Source organism: Coregonus lavaretus, assembly GCF_964263955.1.
Source record: "Coregonus lavaretus genome assembly, chromosome: 36".
Lineage (NCBI taxonomy): Eukaryota > Metazoa > Chordata > Actinopteri > Salmoniformes > Salmonidae > Coregonus > Coregonus lavaretus.
The window spans coordinates 27,330,268-27,345,014 of NC_140023.1; the positions used below are offsets into that span (position 1 = coordinate 27,330,268).

General features: G+C 42.8%; 1 protein-coding gene across 1 annotated transcript in view; it reads left to right on the top strand.

Annotated features, from left to right (window-relative positions):
• Nucleotides 1-8,633: 8,633 nt before the first annotated feature.
• Nucleotides 8,634-14,747, top strand: part of LOC311110935 (adenosine kinase-like) — a 38,874-nt gene continuing 32,760 nt past the window's right edge. Inside the window, exon 1 of the mRNA XM_084153581.1 lies at nt 8,634-8,757. Within this exon, the coding sequence (XP_084009707.1) occupies nt 8,651-8,757 (107 nt within the window). The 5' untranslated portion in view covers nt 8,634-8,650. The remainder of the gene's footprint in view (nt 8,758-14,747) is intronic.

Genomic DNA, 14,747 nt, shown 5'->3' on the forward strand with positions numbered 1-14,747 from the left:
CACCTGTCACTATCGTTACGCGCATCAGTGCTCATTGAACTCACCTGGACTCCTTCCCTTTGTTAATTACCTCCCCTATATCTGTCTGTTCCTCTGGTTGATCCCGGTGTCAGCATTAATGTTGTTTCGTTTCCGTTGTCCAGACGCTGTTGGTGTTTTGTTCCTGTCCGTTTTTTTCATTAAATGTTCACTCCCAGTACTCGCTTCTCGTCTCCCAGCGTCTGTCCTTACAGAAGTGGGTCAATTTCCGCAACAACTAACAGCGTTGAAGCGCAAGGCTTAATTTGTCAGCTGTTTTAGTCCCGTAACTACCACGTTGTGTTAGTGTGAAGCGAACCTGTGCAAAGTCTTGCATCGCGATCATTGCAATATAAGTGGTGCTGCTCATGGCAACATCATAACGTGGAGTCTACCTTTAATTGTCCCCCAAGATGAAATCGGAGAGGGGACTGGGGATCTGTCTCCGTCCGTCAATTCGTACGTTAATCACAAGCGATATCTCAGACAGCACTGGCCCGTTTTTGACGAAAATTGGGTGAATGATGCATCTTGACGTAGAGATCCGGCATTTACAAAATTACACTGAAATGTGTTAGTCACACGCAATATCTCAATTGGCCCAAGGGGAGGTGCTGCATCATTCGTGGCGATGACATATTGCCTTGTTATTCAATGTAATGATTACATTTTAGTCATTTAGCAGACGCTCTTATCCAGAGTGCATTCATTTATTTTTTTTCATATTGCCCCCCCGTGGGAATCAAACCTACAACCCTGGCGTTGCAAGCACCATGCTCTACCAACTGAGCTACATGGGACCTGATGATATCAGCAAGTTATCTATTATTTTGTCATTATGTTACGTAGGATGGTGAATGGTAGAGCCATATCTATGTGGGCGAAAATGAGGAGTTATCAGAAGAGAACGGAACAAGGTGTTCTTATAAATCATTGGGGGGGGGGGGGGGGGGGGGGGTAATAGGTGAGGAATGCGTTCTCAGTCAAATGACCTGGTAAAATAAGGGTAAACATTTTTTATATATATAAATATACACACACACACTACCAGTCCAAAGTTTTAGAACACCTACTCATAAGGGCAAAAAAAAAAAACGGCCTCTCACTGTCAACTGCGTTGTATGAACATAACAACATTCAACAACTGAGACATAAACTGAACAAGTTCCACAGACATTTGACTAACAGGAATGGAATTATGTGTCCCTGAACAAATGGGGGGTCATCAAGGCAAAGGGTGGCTATTTGAAGAATCTCAAATATAAAATATATTTTGATTTGTTTAACACTGTTTTGGTTACTACATGATTCCATATGTGTTATTTCATAGTTTTTATGTCTTCACTATTATTCTACAATGTACAAATAAAGAAAAACCCTTGAATGAGTAGGTGTGTCCAAACTTTTGACTGGTAGTGTATATATACTGGGATTGATACATACAACAAGCCTTACAGATATCCGATTGGAAATGTAAACACTGAAAAAGACAACATAAATAAAACAAAAATAAACTCAGCAAAAAAAGAAACGTCCCTTTTTCAGGACCCTGTCTTTCAAAGATAATTAGTACAAATCCAAATAACTTCACAGATCTTCATTGTAAAGGGTTTAAACACTGTTTCCCATGCTTGTTCAATGAACCATAAACAATTAATGAACATGCACCTGTGGAACGGTCGTTAAGACACTAACAGTTTACAGACGGTAGGCAATTAAGGTCACAGTTATGACAACTTAGGACACTAAAGAGGCCTTCCTACTGACTCTGAAAAACACCAAAAGAAAGATGCCCAGGGTCCCTGCTCATCTGCGTGAATGTGCCTTAGGCATGCTGCAAGGAGGCATGAGGACTGCAGATGTGGCCAGGGCAATAAATTGCAATGGCCGTACTGTGAGACACCTAAGATAGCGCTACAGGGAGACAGGACGGACAGCTAATCGTCCTCGCAGTGGCAGACCACGTGTAACAACACCTGCACAGGATCGGTACATCCGAACATCACACCTGCGGGACAGGTACAGGATGGCAACAACAACTGCCCGAGTTACACCAGGAATGCACAATCCCTCCATCAGTGCTCAGACTGTCCGCAATAGGCTGAGAGAGGCTGGACTGAGGGCTTGTAGGCCTGTTGTAAGGCAGGTCCTTACCCGACATCACCGGCAACAACGTCGCCTATGGGCACAAACCCACCGTCACTGGACCAGACAGGACTGGCAAAAAGTGCTCTTCACTGACGAGTCGTGGTTTTGTCTCACCAGGGGTGATGGTTGGATTTGCGTTTATCGTTGAAGGAATGAGCTTTACATCGAGGCATGTACTCTGGAGCGGGATCGATTTGGAGGTGGAGGATCCATCATGGTCTGATTTGGTGTGTCACAGCATCATCGGACTGAGCTTGTTGTCATTGCAGGCAATCTCAACGCTGTGCGTTACAGGGAAAACATCCTCCTCCCTCATGTGGTACCCTTCCTGCAGGCTCATCCTGACATGACCCTCCAGCATGACAATGTCACCAGCCGTACTGCTCGTTCTGTGCGTGATTTCCTGCAAGACAGGAATGTCAGTGTTCTGCCATGGCCAGAGAAGAGCCCGGATCTCAATCCCATTGAGCACGTCTGGGCTGGGACGTGTTGGATCGGCGGGTGAGGGCTAGGGCCATTCCCCCCAGAAATGTCCGGGAACTTGCAGGTGCCTTGGTGGAAGAGTGGGGTAACATCTCACAGCAAGAACTGGCAAATCTGGTGCAGTCCATGAGGAGGAGATGCACTGCAGTACTTAATGCAGCTGGTGGCCACACCAGATACTGACTGTTACTTTTGATTTTGAACCCCCATTTGTTCAGGGACACATTATTCAATTTCTGTTAGTCACATGTCTGTGGAACTTGTTCAGTTTATGTCTCAGTTGTTGAATCTTATGTTCATACAAATATTTACACATGTTAAGTTTGCTGAAAATAAACGCAGTTGACAGTGAGAGGACGTTTATTTTTTGCTGAGTTTATATATATATATTAGTTTAAGAAGCAAGACATTCACAGTAACTCTCTGCCATGAATGTAAAATAGTTTTAAGATCATCTTTATTTGAGACAACTACTGATTATGTAAAAGTCGCACTACTATGCTGTGCATAACAAAACTCACTCATTTGCTTTCTTGAACCTGTAGAGTTTCTTGTTGCCATCAGCTGAAACTGCCATCATGTCTTGGGTACAGGCCGGACAGATGAATGGCCCAACGTTGCAAAGCTTGTCCTCCTCAAACTTGCAGTAGCTGTACTGCAGGAAGCTCCTTTGAAAAACATCTGCATTCACTTTGTCAATCTGGAAAATAGAAGGATTTGTCAAACTATTAACACTATCCAAGGAAATGATGGTTTAGATCCCTCAAAATCAAATCTGGACTTGGAAGCCAGTTCCACTGCTTTATTTCATTCTACCCCTGGTTTAGATGGCAGTCAAATTTTTCTCATTCAACTTTGTGTTTGTACTCTAACCTCCCAAAGCCCTTTGTTCTCTGGTCAAGCATTGAGGTGAACGCTCGCCGAGACATCCCTGGAGCAGTGGTCTTCATAGCTTCAAAGGATTGAAAGACATCTTGGTGGAACAGCGTCTGCATTTGCATGGTAGCCGGCCAGTACCCACTCCTCGTGTCCTTTGCTTCTGGGGTCCATTGTGTCTGACATAGGTGGCATGTCAAGACAGGCAGACGGAGATCATAATGGCCTGAAAACAGATAATAAGAGATGTGAAGTGAGCTAAATGAGAGCAAATCCAAAACAACAAGAAATGTATTGCTTTAATGTGGTTGATATAAGTCATAAAAATTATTCCTTCATACCATTTATGCAAACAAATATGCTGGCTCTGCAATGTTAACAGGGTCACAGGAGCAAACCTTTTGGGGTAGTGCTCTAGGCAAGAGGCACACCGTGGGGAGGGACAGGGGGGTCATGTCAATTTATGAAAATACACTTATATCAATTCAAGGTAAACATATACAATTGAGGAACCTACCCTGGTTGCAAATGGTGTACTTTCCATCATCAAGGAGAACAAACTGTGTTGGGGCGATGAACTTGTAAAATCCATCTACAATCGATTCCATATTGTGCAGAGGATGCTTCTTATGCAGAGATCACACTCTGTGCAAAACCACTCAAACGACATGCTATCTCTACAGCGGATGACTGCTTCTCTGCAGCCATAATGACTACATGCCACGTCATGGACATTCTCAGCACCCAGCAAACTGTCAAGATTATGTGGCCTTGCTTGCCACCAACATTCTTTGGCAGTGCTTTGATGCAAACTCCAGCTGGACAATATGGATAGTTGAGCACTGCGATCCAAATCTTGAATATCCTGTAGTCTCTCCATCTCCTGAAGAATCTCCTACCGTCTCTTGCACAATTGGTGGCTGACTAAATACTTTTTTCCCCCACTGTATGTTTAAACATATTGTAATGCGTCTGCTAAATGATGTAAATGTAAATGAAACAGGCAGGGAGCAGGTCTCGAACCGTCTACCTTCTAGCCCGAAGTCCAGCGCGCCATCGACTGTACCACAAAAGCATGCTCGCGTGGCAGAGTCGATATCTGCGCTTATAAACCCAGGGTCGTTACAATATGTTGAAGCTCTACATCGTCACATTCTTGTTGTTCTTAAACAATGGAGTAATACCTTACAATTTGGGCATTCGTGATAAAGAATAAGACAGTTGTGCTTGCCTCTGATGGCATTTACCAGTTATATTCTTCAAGAATAAAAGGGTAAATAAGGCTATATCAAGAATTGAAATTACACCCAGATCCCAGATTGTACCTTTATGGTTCCCAAATCCCAGAGTGTACCTTTATAGCTGGTATCAGGACAAGTTAGCCATTTACCTAGCAAGCACATGCTAGCAATGTTGCAAGTTCTAACAGATCGTAGATCTGCATAGTGTTAAGTTGCGTCAATTCAAATCTGGTATTGGGAACAAAAGAGGTCAACACGACTTCTAAGATATACTAGTATTTTAATTAATGCAAACACTTCAATGGTAAATATGATGTTCGTATATACGGGTCCACTGAAATACCACGCAGGGCACTCAGAGAACTGATCCATTGTTCTAAGTTCTTCTTCAAATACTCTGACAGAGATAGTTCCCGCTCCCTGCTGGCCAATCAGAGTAGAGACTGAGCGTGGTTTAGACTTACTCAGCCTATCGTTGGCGCACAGGCTGGTCCCAGCCCCTTGGCGCTTCACTGTTGCACACTGTTGCCAGGCATAAGTTGTTATCATCACAACTTGTAGAGTCAGCACCTTTTTGCAGTACACGTCCTTGAGCACGGTTTAACAAAGAGGCAGTGTGTATGTGTCTGTGAGAAATACAAGTCTGTCTCACCCTACTCCCTAACATTCCTCACATGAATCACAGCTTGTTATGTTAAACAATTTATATCAGTACAGTACAAACCTATTATGTTTAATCATTAATGCATTCTTTCTAAGCTAGGCATCACATCCAGTTATAAGAAAATAGAACCCCACAATAGCAATTAACTCAACCACGATCAGGGCTCTCCTGATTTGTAGAACTGATTCTGAACCAGTGTTTCAGCTGCTGCTGCTTCCAGCTAGCTAGACACCAAGCCACGCTAGCCACTTAGCTAGCTAGTTAATTCGTTTAGTGCTGCTTTCTAGTGGTAGATTATGTGGTAAATACGTTTGTACCCAAGCTGAACCAACGAAATATTTTGAGAAACTATCAACTCATGATGCTTAAAATTCAAATAATGACCATATATGGTTATGAACTGTAAATTAATAGTTTGCTCATTTGTGCTAGGCTAACCTTACCTTGATAGCAATCCAGTCTCCGTTCAATTTCGGAGCTCATCAGTCTCGTTTAAATTTCAGAACTCATCCGGGAAAGCAGTTTGTGCGCCGACGACACCAACGTAGATTTGACTGTGGGCACGCGAAAAGTGATTTTGACGTGTGTATTCAATGAGGTTTGAAAATTATTTCTGCCTGGTATACATACGCCGTATGAGCGACTGGGTTGATCACAAATGATCATTACCTGCTTGGCAGTGGGCACTAATGTAACTGTGTGGCACTGAAAGAGATATTTGATATTTGACGACATGATAATGCTGGCAAAGTTGTTTTCTACTAAAATATTTCACTACTTTAGCAATGTCATCGTATTTCCAGGCACTATAGTGTAATTTAGAGGAAACAGTAGTTAGCATCCATCCAGACTGACTGGGTTTATCACCACTATGCAGTGTTGCCAGGTCTAGCTAAAATTCCATTACAATCACATATGAAAACCCGCCCCACAAGGCCTGAAAACTGAAGAAGAAAAAAAAGTGCAGAAACTGAGTTGCCACATTTATCCATGAAACCCTTTTTCCATAATGTTATCGAGCAAATTAACAAGGAATATCTATGTCATTTATAATGAAGTAGGCTAAGCAGCAAAATTCGGTTTTACATCAAAATAATAATTATTGTGAGTTTAAGAATGTCGCAAGAGAAAAGGTAAATCACCCTTATTAAACTCTCCAGATCATTTTCCGTCAATGGATGTCGATTGAACTTGTTTGGACTGCTATGATTAAACAATAAGGCCCTAGGAGGTGTGGAATATGGTCTATATACCACGGCTAAGGGCTGTTCTTTGGACATAGCCTCTAGCCATGGTATATTGGCCATATACCACAAACCCCTGAGGAGCTTTATTGCTACTATAAACAGGTTAACAATGTAATTAGTAAAAAGTATATATTTTTGTCATTCCCCCCATTGTACACAGTCTGATATACCATGGCTTTCAACCAATCAGCATTCAGGGATCAAACCACCCAGTTTATAATTGTAACTCCGCCTTGCATCATGCTTAAGAACAGCCCTTAGCCAAGAACAGCCCTTAGCCATGGTATATTGGCCATATACCACACCCCCTTGTGCTTTATTGCTTAAATAAATCCTGTTTGTGCATGTGCATAACTATAGATAAATCCGACAGGAGAGTTTGAATGATGAAAGTTGGACATTGGATCTCAATCTCTGTGCAAGAAACACTTGGACGAACTTCAAAAAACGAATGTTAGGCTATTTTCTGGCAATTGTGCCTTCATTATGTGCCAGATGTTAAGACTACAAACCGTTATAAATTGCCTATTTGCGAGACTTACTTTGCCATGGTTTACTTAGTTAGATGCAGGTAGCCTATAGATCCTGAAAGGCCAACATCTCATTTCAGGGATAAGTGGAGAATGATACATTCGCGATAGTGCTGTGACCATGATCACAATTGATAACTTCCCATTTAATTAACTAAACATGGCCATTAACAATTGCATAATAACACAAGGCTACAACAAACAACGAAGTTATAGGCTATTTATTAGATATGTTTGCCAGCTCCGGGTAGGCTACACAAGTGGCACAAATTGATTTGCAATGACTCAAGTGGTATCGTCATTTCAACAGTTATTGTACTGTATTGTGTTGTACTGTATCAAATGGTATCAAATGGTAGACTCCAGTAGCCTACACTAGCATATTGATGAATAGCCTACTTGATGGCCAACAGATGCAAATGTAGCATATCATTCCACATTTAATGTAATTTTAATTGTGGACTTTTTCCCATAACAGAAGCACGCGAGGGAGTTCCAGAACTTCCATTTCACATTTCCACTCACGCAGCGCTCCAGACACTAGAACTGAGCATGAGTAAAACCCTTCGCTTGATTCGATTATCCATAGGAAAAATAGACATTAGAATGTAGTTTACTTTAAACCATCCCTGAGCGAATTTATCTAGAGCTCTAGTGCGCCTAAAGTCCTTTTCCAACGCGTTGTCATCGTTATATCAGTTCTAGCGCGTTTAATATGTTTTATGGAAAAAGGGTGTCTCCATAATGACCAATCTAAATTGCATACCTACAACTGGTAAAAAGTTGTCACGATGTGCGCGCGTGATGCTCTGGCTCCGTGACTCTGCTGCAACACTCTCTCAACTAGTGCTGATTGTCAGCAGCAGCAGGTTACAGTTATAGATATATATTAGATAAATGCCCAGCGGCCGCGGTGCAATTTAGAAGTAGCCCAAAAACCCGCCACCCACGACCAACACATTTTCACCCGCGACATAGTTTTCAAAGTAGCCCAATTTGGAAGGAAAAAACAAATATAGCAACCCTGCCACTATGGCATGGTAAATCAGGCTTTTGTGTGTATTCATAGGTTGCACCTCCGTCACACCATGCCATGCCATGTGACGGAGGTGCAAGCTATGAATACACACAAAAGCCTGATTTACCATGCACACTTATGCTCTCTTATCAGCACAAACACACTTTACATAAAACCTTTAAACATTAAACCTTGACATGAGTGAATATCTGTGTGTAACATGCTCTGACCGAAGGGCGCACAACTAAGTTATCAACTTCTGACCAAAGTAACTGTCTTTCTGGTCAGGCGCAGTCTGTGGGCAGCTACATTTGGGCTCCGGCTGTTGATTCTGATACCAGTTTCCCCCTCTCTATCTGCCTCTTGGTTCATATCCACGATAGCTATCTTTATTCAAGGAGGTCGCAGCGTGTTCCTTCAGAACCATGGCGTCAGGCGAACCAAGAGCGAAGAAACTCCGACTGTCAGATGAGAAAAAGGAGAAGAAAACTCCAGAAAAGAAGACTCCAGAGAAAACCCCGACCAAACTCGGGTAGCTATAGCTAACTAGTTAGCTGAATGCAGATCTGCTGAGCATGGCTACTGACTACACTAGTCTGGCTCTGAAGCTTTAGCTTTAGCTAGTTAAATACTGTACACGTGCTTAGGCTTTATATGTTTGCCAAAACCTTGAGGCGAGGTGCTAACTTGTGAACTCTGAATCAATGAGAACTCGATCAAGCATTTAAACTGTAGCATCCATTCATTCATTCATTCATTCATTAATAGTCTTGACAACGTCAATGGAAAGAATGTAACATCAGCTAGCTAGTTTATGCAATGCGTACATGTGTTGTCTGCTAACTGTGTGTGTGGAAGCATTATTTAGTGGTGTCAAGCTGTACTCTGCAAGAAGCTAATAGTAGGCCTACTATTGAAACAGATAAGTTAGGCTGTCAACTGAGTAAGAAATCCACAGGTTTCAGATGTTCCCTTTTTTTTGTTCAGGTTTTCGCTCTGTCACACTTTTGTTTAAAAATGGAAAAACAACAAACTTGGATGTTCTAAGTCAGTGGTTCCCAACCAGGGGTACTGGCACCCCTAGGGCTACTTGGCCTATCCACAAGGGGTACTTGAGAAGACTCATGAGACCGTAGGCCTACTGGTAAAATGCATTTGAGGGGGGTACTTCAGAGGTAATCTGGGCAGAGCACAATTCAGTTGGTGGTACATTAACCGAAAAAGGTTGGGAACCACTGTTCTAAGTCCATAACAATACTTAAACCAAATCAGGAGACCACTTTTGAGGTCTGAGAAACATTTATGAAATGTAGATTTGAGTGAGTTTACCCTTTCCCTTACAGAAAAAATCTAAAGCAATCCTATAAGTTTATCATAGACATTTATTATAAGAATATTATAGTACTCGGCTCTGCCTCTTCCCGCTGCGTCGTCCATTATTTCCAAGGTAATGTACAGAACGTTGGCGTTTATCCCTTATGGATTCATAGGCCTATATAGCCTATGGGCTACTGACATTACAAATCAAATTTTATTGGTCACATACACGTGTTTAGCAGATGTTATTGCGGGTGTAGCGAAATGCTTGTGCTTCTAGCTCCGACAGTGCAGTAATATCTAACAAGTAATATCTAACAATTTCACAACATATACCCAATACACACAAATCTAAGTAAGGAATAGAATTAAGAATATATACATATATGGACGAGCAATGACAGAGCGGCATGGACTAAGATACAGTAGAATAGTATAGAATACAGTATATACATATGAGATGAGTAATGCAAGATATGTAAATATTATTAAAGTGACTAGTGTTCCATTTCTTAAAGTGGCCAGTGATTTCTAGTCTATGTCTATAGGCAGCAGCCATTTCTTAAAGTGGCCAGTGATTTCTAGTCTATGTCTATAGGCAGCAGCCTCTAACATGCTAGTGATGGCTATTTAACAGTCTGATGGCCTTGAGATAGAAGCTGTTTTTCAGTCTCTCGGTCCCAGCTTTGATGCACCTGTACTGACCTCACCTTCTGGATGATAGCGGGGTGAACAGGCAGTGGCTTGGGTGGTAGTTGTCCTTGATTATCTTTTTGGCCTTCCTGTGACATCGGGTGCTGTAGGTGTCCTGGAGGGCAGGTAGTTTGCCCCCGGTGATGCGTTGTGCAGACCGCACCACCCTCTGGAGAGCCCTGCGGTTGTGGGCGGTGCAGTTGCCTGACAGGATGCTCTCAATTGTGCATCTGTAAAAGTTTGTGAGGGTTTTAGGTGCCAAGCCAAATTTCTACAGCCTCCTGAGGTTGAAGAGGCTCTGTTGCACCTTCTTCACCACACTGTCTGTGTGGGTGTACCATTTCAGTTTGTCAGTGATGTGTACGCCAAGGGACTTGAAGCTATCTACCTTCTCCACTGCGGTCCCGTCGATGTGGATAGGGGGGTGCACCCTCTGCTGTTTCCTGAAGTCCACGATCATCTCCTTTGTTTTGTTGATGTTGAGTGAGAGGTTATTTTCCTGGCACAACACTCCCAGAGCCCTCACCTCCTCCATGTAGGCTGTCTCGTCATTGTTGGTCATCAAGCCTACTACTGTTGTGTTGTCTGCAAACTTGATGATTGAGTTGGAGGCGTGCTTGGCCACACAGTAATGGGTGAACAGGGAGTACAGGAGTGGGCTGAGCACGCAACCTTGTGGGGCCCCAGTGTTGAGGATCAGCGAAGTGGAGGTGTTGTTTCCTACCTTCACCACCTGGGGGCAGCCCGTCAGGAAGTCCAGGACCCCAGTTGCACAGGGCGGGGTTCAGACTCAGGGCCTCGAGCTTAATGATGGGCTTGGTGTTGAATGCTGAGCTATAGTCAATGAACACCATTCTCACATGGGTATTCCTCTTGTCCAGATGGGGTAGGGCAGTGTGATGGCGATTGCATCGTCTGTGGATCTATTGGGGTGGTAAGCAAATTGAAGTGGGTCTAGGGTGAAAGGTAAGGTAGAGGTGATATGATCCTTGACTAGTCTCTCAAAGCACTTCATGATGACAGAGGTGAGCGCTACGGGGCGATAGTCATTTAGTTCAGTTACCTTTGCTTTCTTGGGTACAAGAACAGTGGTGGCCATCTTGAAGCATGTGGGCACAGCAGACTGGGATAGGGAGAGATTGAATATGTCCGTAAACACACCAGCCAGCTGGTCTGCGCATGCTCAGAGGACGTGGCTAGGGATGCCGTCTGGGCCGGCAGCCTTGCGAGGGTTAACACAATTAAATGTCTTACTCACGTTGGCCATGGATAAGGGAGTCCTTGGTAGTGGGCCGCGTTCGTGGCACTGTGTTATCCTCAAATAATTATTGAACAGTTCATCAAGCAAAGAAGATTCAATTACTGAATAAATAAATATATAGGCCTATCAATGACAATGTAGATCTATACGATTTGGCTTCATTGTTGTTCTTGGACCTCGTTATCTGTGGGTGAGTATTGGTTTAAGTGGGACACTTAAGCTTTGTAATGGATATCTTTACATGTGTACAATAACATAACCAACAATCAATGACTGTGTGTTAGTGAGGAAGCATGTGATGATAAAAAATGGATTCAATAGGTGTGCTGTCATCATTGTGGGCATGGCATCCCGTGTAATGACACGTGTTTCTAGAGTCATGGTATGGAAAATGACAGGGTTCTGAGGTAAATAATGTTAAGGTTATAAAAAACTAAGGAAGGATATTCAGTGTCTCATTACAACATATTTTGTAATGGGATGTAATTGTAAGTCAAAATGACTAAATGGTTTCCTTACTACTCACACCTTTTTAGAATATTGACATTTTGACTGTCCCAGTATGCCATTCGCCTACTGTCCAACTGGGACACTCCTCTAGGCCATTTGAATGCAGAAAAAATATTTCAGAGGACTTTGAAATACCAGTGCTGTATATTCATGGTTGCCAAGGGAAGCCAGGCTTCCCAAAAAATTGACCAAGAAAGAAAGAAAAAATAGAAAATAATGTATTTTTCGTCTCTGTGTTTTCATAATCTTCCTTCAATTCGCAAGAGGCTGAATGTATCTCACCGGTGAAAGCATCAGAGTGAGCGAAACAGTGCCCCTCTGTCTCTGTAGGTGTAGGCCATCTATCTGATTCTGTCTGGTCATAAAAAGTATGACATTGTTGCCGCCCGTAGCATTGAATGCAAGAGAAGCAAGCCAGCGAGCATTCGGCCTCCCTTGATAAAAAAATTAAGTATAAAATAATAGTCAATCATCGTTGAGCTAAACTGAGTGTCAAGGGAAGCCAGTTTGGATTTGGCTTAATTCCTATCACATCGAGAAATACGTCATTGACAGAAACAACTTAAATTGTTGCATCTCGTTGTTGTTGTCCTTGTATCTTTTAGTTGTCACTGTATTAGACTAAGCATATGTGATTGATAGTGTTGAAGTTGAAATGGTGCTGGAGTAGTGGAGGCAGCTCCTGTTTTCTTTGCGACTTGCGGTAACTCTCCGTGGTTCTAAATCAATAGTTGTTTAGGAGTCCAAAAATGTCAGAAACATTAACTTGCTTGGCCATGCTGTAGGTCATAACTGGTTGTTACATGCAATATGCTTTGTGGACTTCACCAGACAGAGGTTGCTCTCTGGTTTTCTTATGAAAAAAAGGTGTGGTTGAATTTATTCTGCCACTGTGTCTTGTTAATGTCTCGGCCTTAGGCCTATATATCACAGTCACAAGGCAACAGGTTATAGAGCAAACAATGCATTTATCACAACACACAGGTTCTAATATAGCTTTTTCTACTGGCTTGGCTTCCCCAGTGATTTTACCCACCACTGCCACTGTGAAATACATGTTTCGTAACAGAAATCAATTTTCTAAATACACTGAACAAAAATATAAACGCAACATGCAACAATTTTAAAGATTTTACTGAGTTACAGTTCACATAAGGAAATCAGTCAATTGAAATAAATTCATTAGGCTGTAATCTATGGATTTCACATGACTGGGAATACAGATATGCATCTGTTGGTCACAGATACCTTTAATAAAAAAAAGTTAGAGCGTGGATCAGAAAACCAGTCAATATCTGGTGTGACCACCATTTTCTTCATGCAGCACGACACATCTCCTTCGCATAGAGTTGATCAGGCTGTTGATTGTGGCCTGTGCGAAGTTGCTGGATATTTGAGGGAACTGGAACAAGCTGTTGTACATGTCGATCCAGAGCATCCCAAACATGCTCAATGGGTGACATGTCTGGTGAGAATGCAGGCCATGGAAGAACTGGGACATTTTCAGCTTCCAGGAATTGTGTACAGATCTTTGCGACATGGAGCCGTGCATTATCATGCTGAAACATGAGGTGATAAATGGCAAGACAATGGGCCTCAGGTTCTCGTCACAGTATCTCTGTGCATTGAAATTGCCACCGTTAAAATGCAATTGTGTTCGTTGTCCGTAGCTTATGCCTGCCCATACCATAACCCCTCCACCACCATGGTGCACTCTGTTCACAACGTTGACATCAGCAAACCACTCGCCCACACAATGCCATACACGCTGTCTGCCATCTGCCTGGTACAGTTGAAACCGGGATTCATTCGTGAAGACCACAGTTCTCCAGCTTGCCAGTGGCCGTCGAAGGTGAGCATTTGCTCACTGAAGTCGGTTACCACGCCGAACTGCAGTCAGTTCAAGACCCTGGTGATGACAACGAGCACGCAGATGAGCTTCACTGAAACGGTTTCTGACAGTTTGTACAGAAAGTCTTCGGTTGTGCAATCCCACAGTTTCATCAGCTGTCCGGGAGGCTGGTCTCAGACGATCCCGCAGGTGAAGAAGCCGTATGTGGAGGGGCTGGCGTGGTTACATGTTACACTGTCTTAAACTTTCCAAATGTTGACAAAACAAAATAGGCTAGACAAGGTGGGATCTTTTTGTGTCTGTAAAATTAATTATGCAAGAATTGGCTGTGGAAACACATTTATGCGCAAATATTGATATAATAACCATCATATTGAAGTAAACTTGGAGTCATGCAATATGTTGTCTTAGCCTAGGCAGCCGATAGTGGGCGCTAGGATTGATGTGCCCAGCCGTTAATACACTCCTGTCCCCCGTGGGCCGGCTCGTACATAAAGAATCTTCCATTCAGGCTGCAAAGGCATCATTTCCCTCCTCAACTAGCTTTAATGGCGGGCCGTCTGAAAAAAACTGGAAAAGTATGTATACTGTCTTAATAAAACACTATTTACCACCACCATTTAAAGATTTTCGGACAATTTAGGATGTTGCACACCGCGTTGAGGCAAGGTTGTGAAACATCCTAAGTTGTCTGAAAAATCCGAAAATGGTGGTGGAAAATTGTGTTTTATTAAGATGGTACACCTTTTTCAAAAAAAAAATCAGACGGCCCGCCATTAAAGCACGGTATCTGTGAGCTGTTGGCTAGAGCACACGTGCAAAGACCAGAGTGCAGAAAATAGGGAGAAAACTATCAGTAACTTGAAAATGCGATGGAAACCCATTTCCT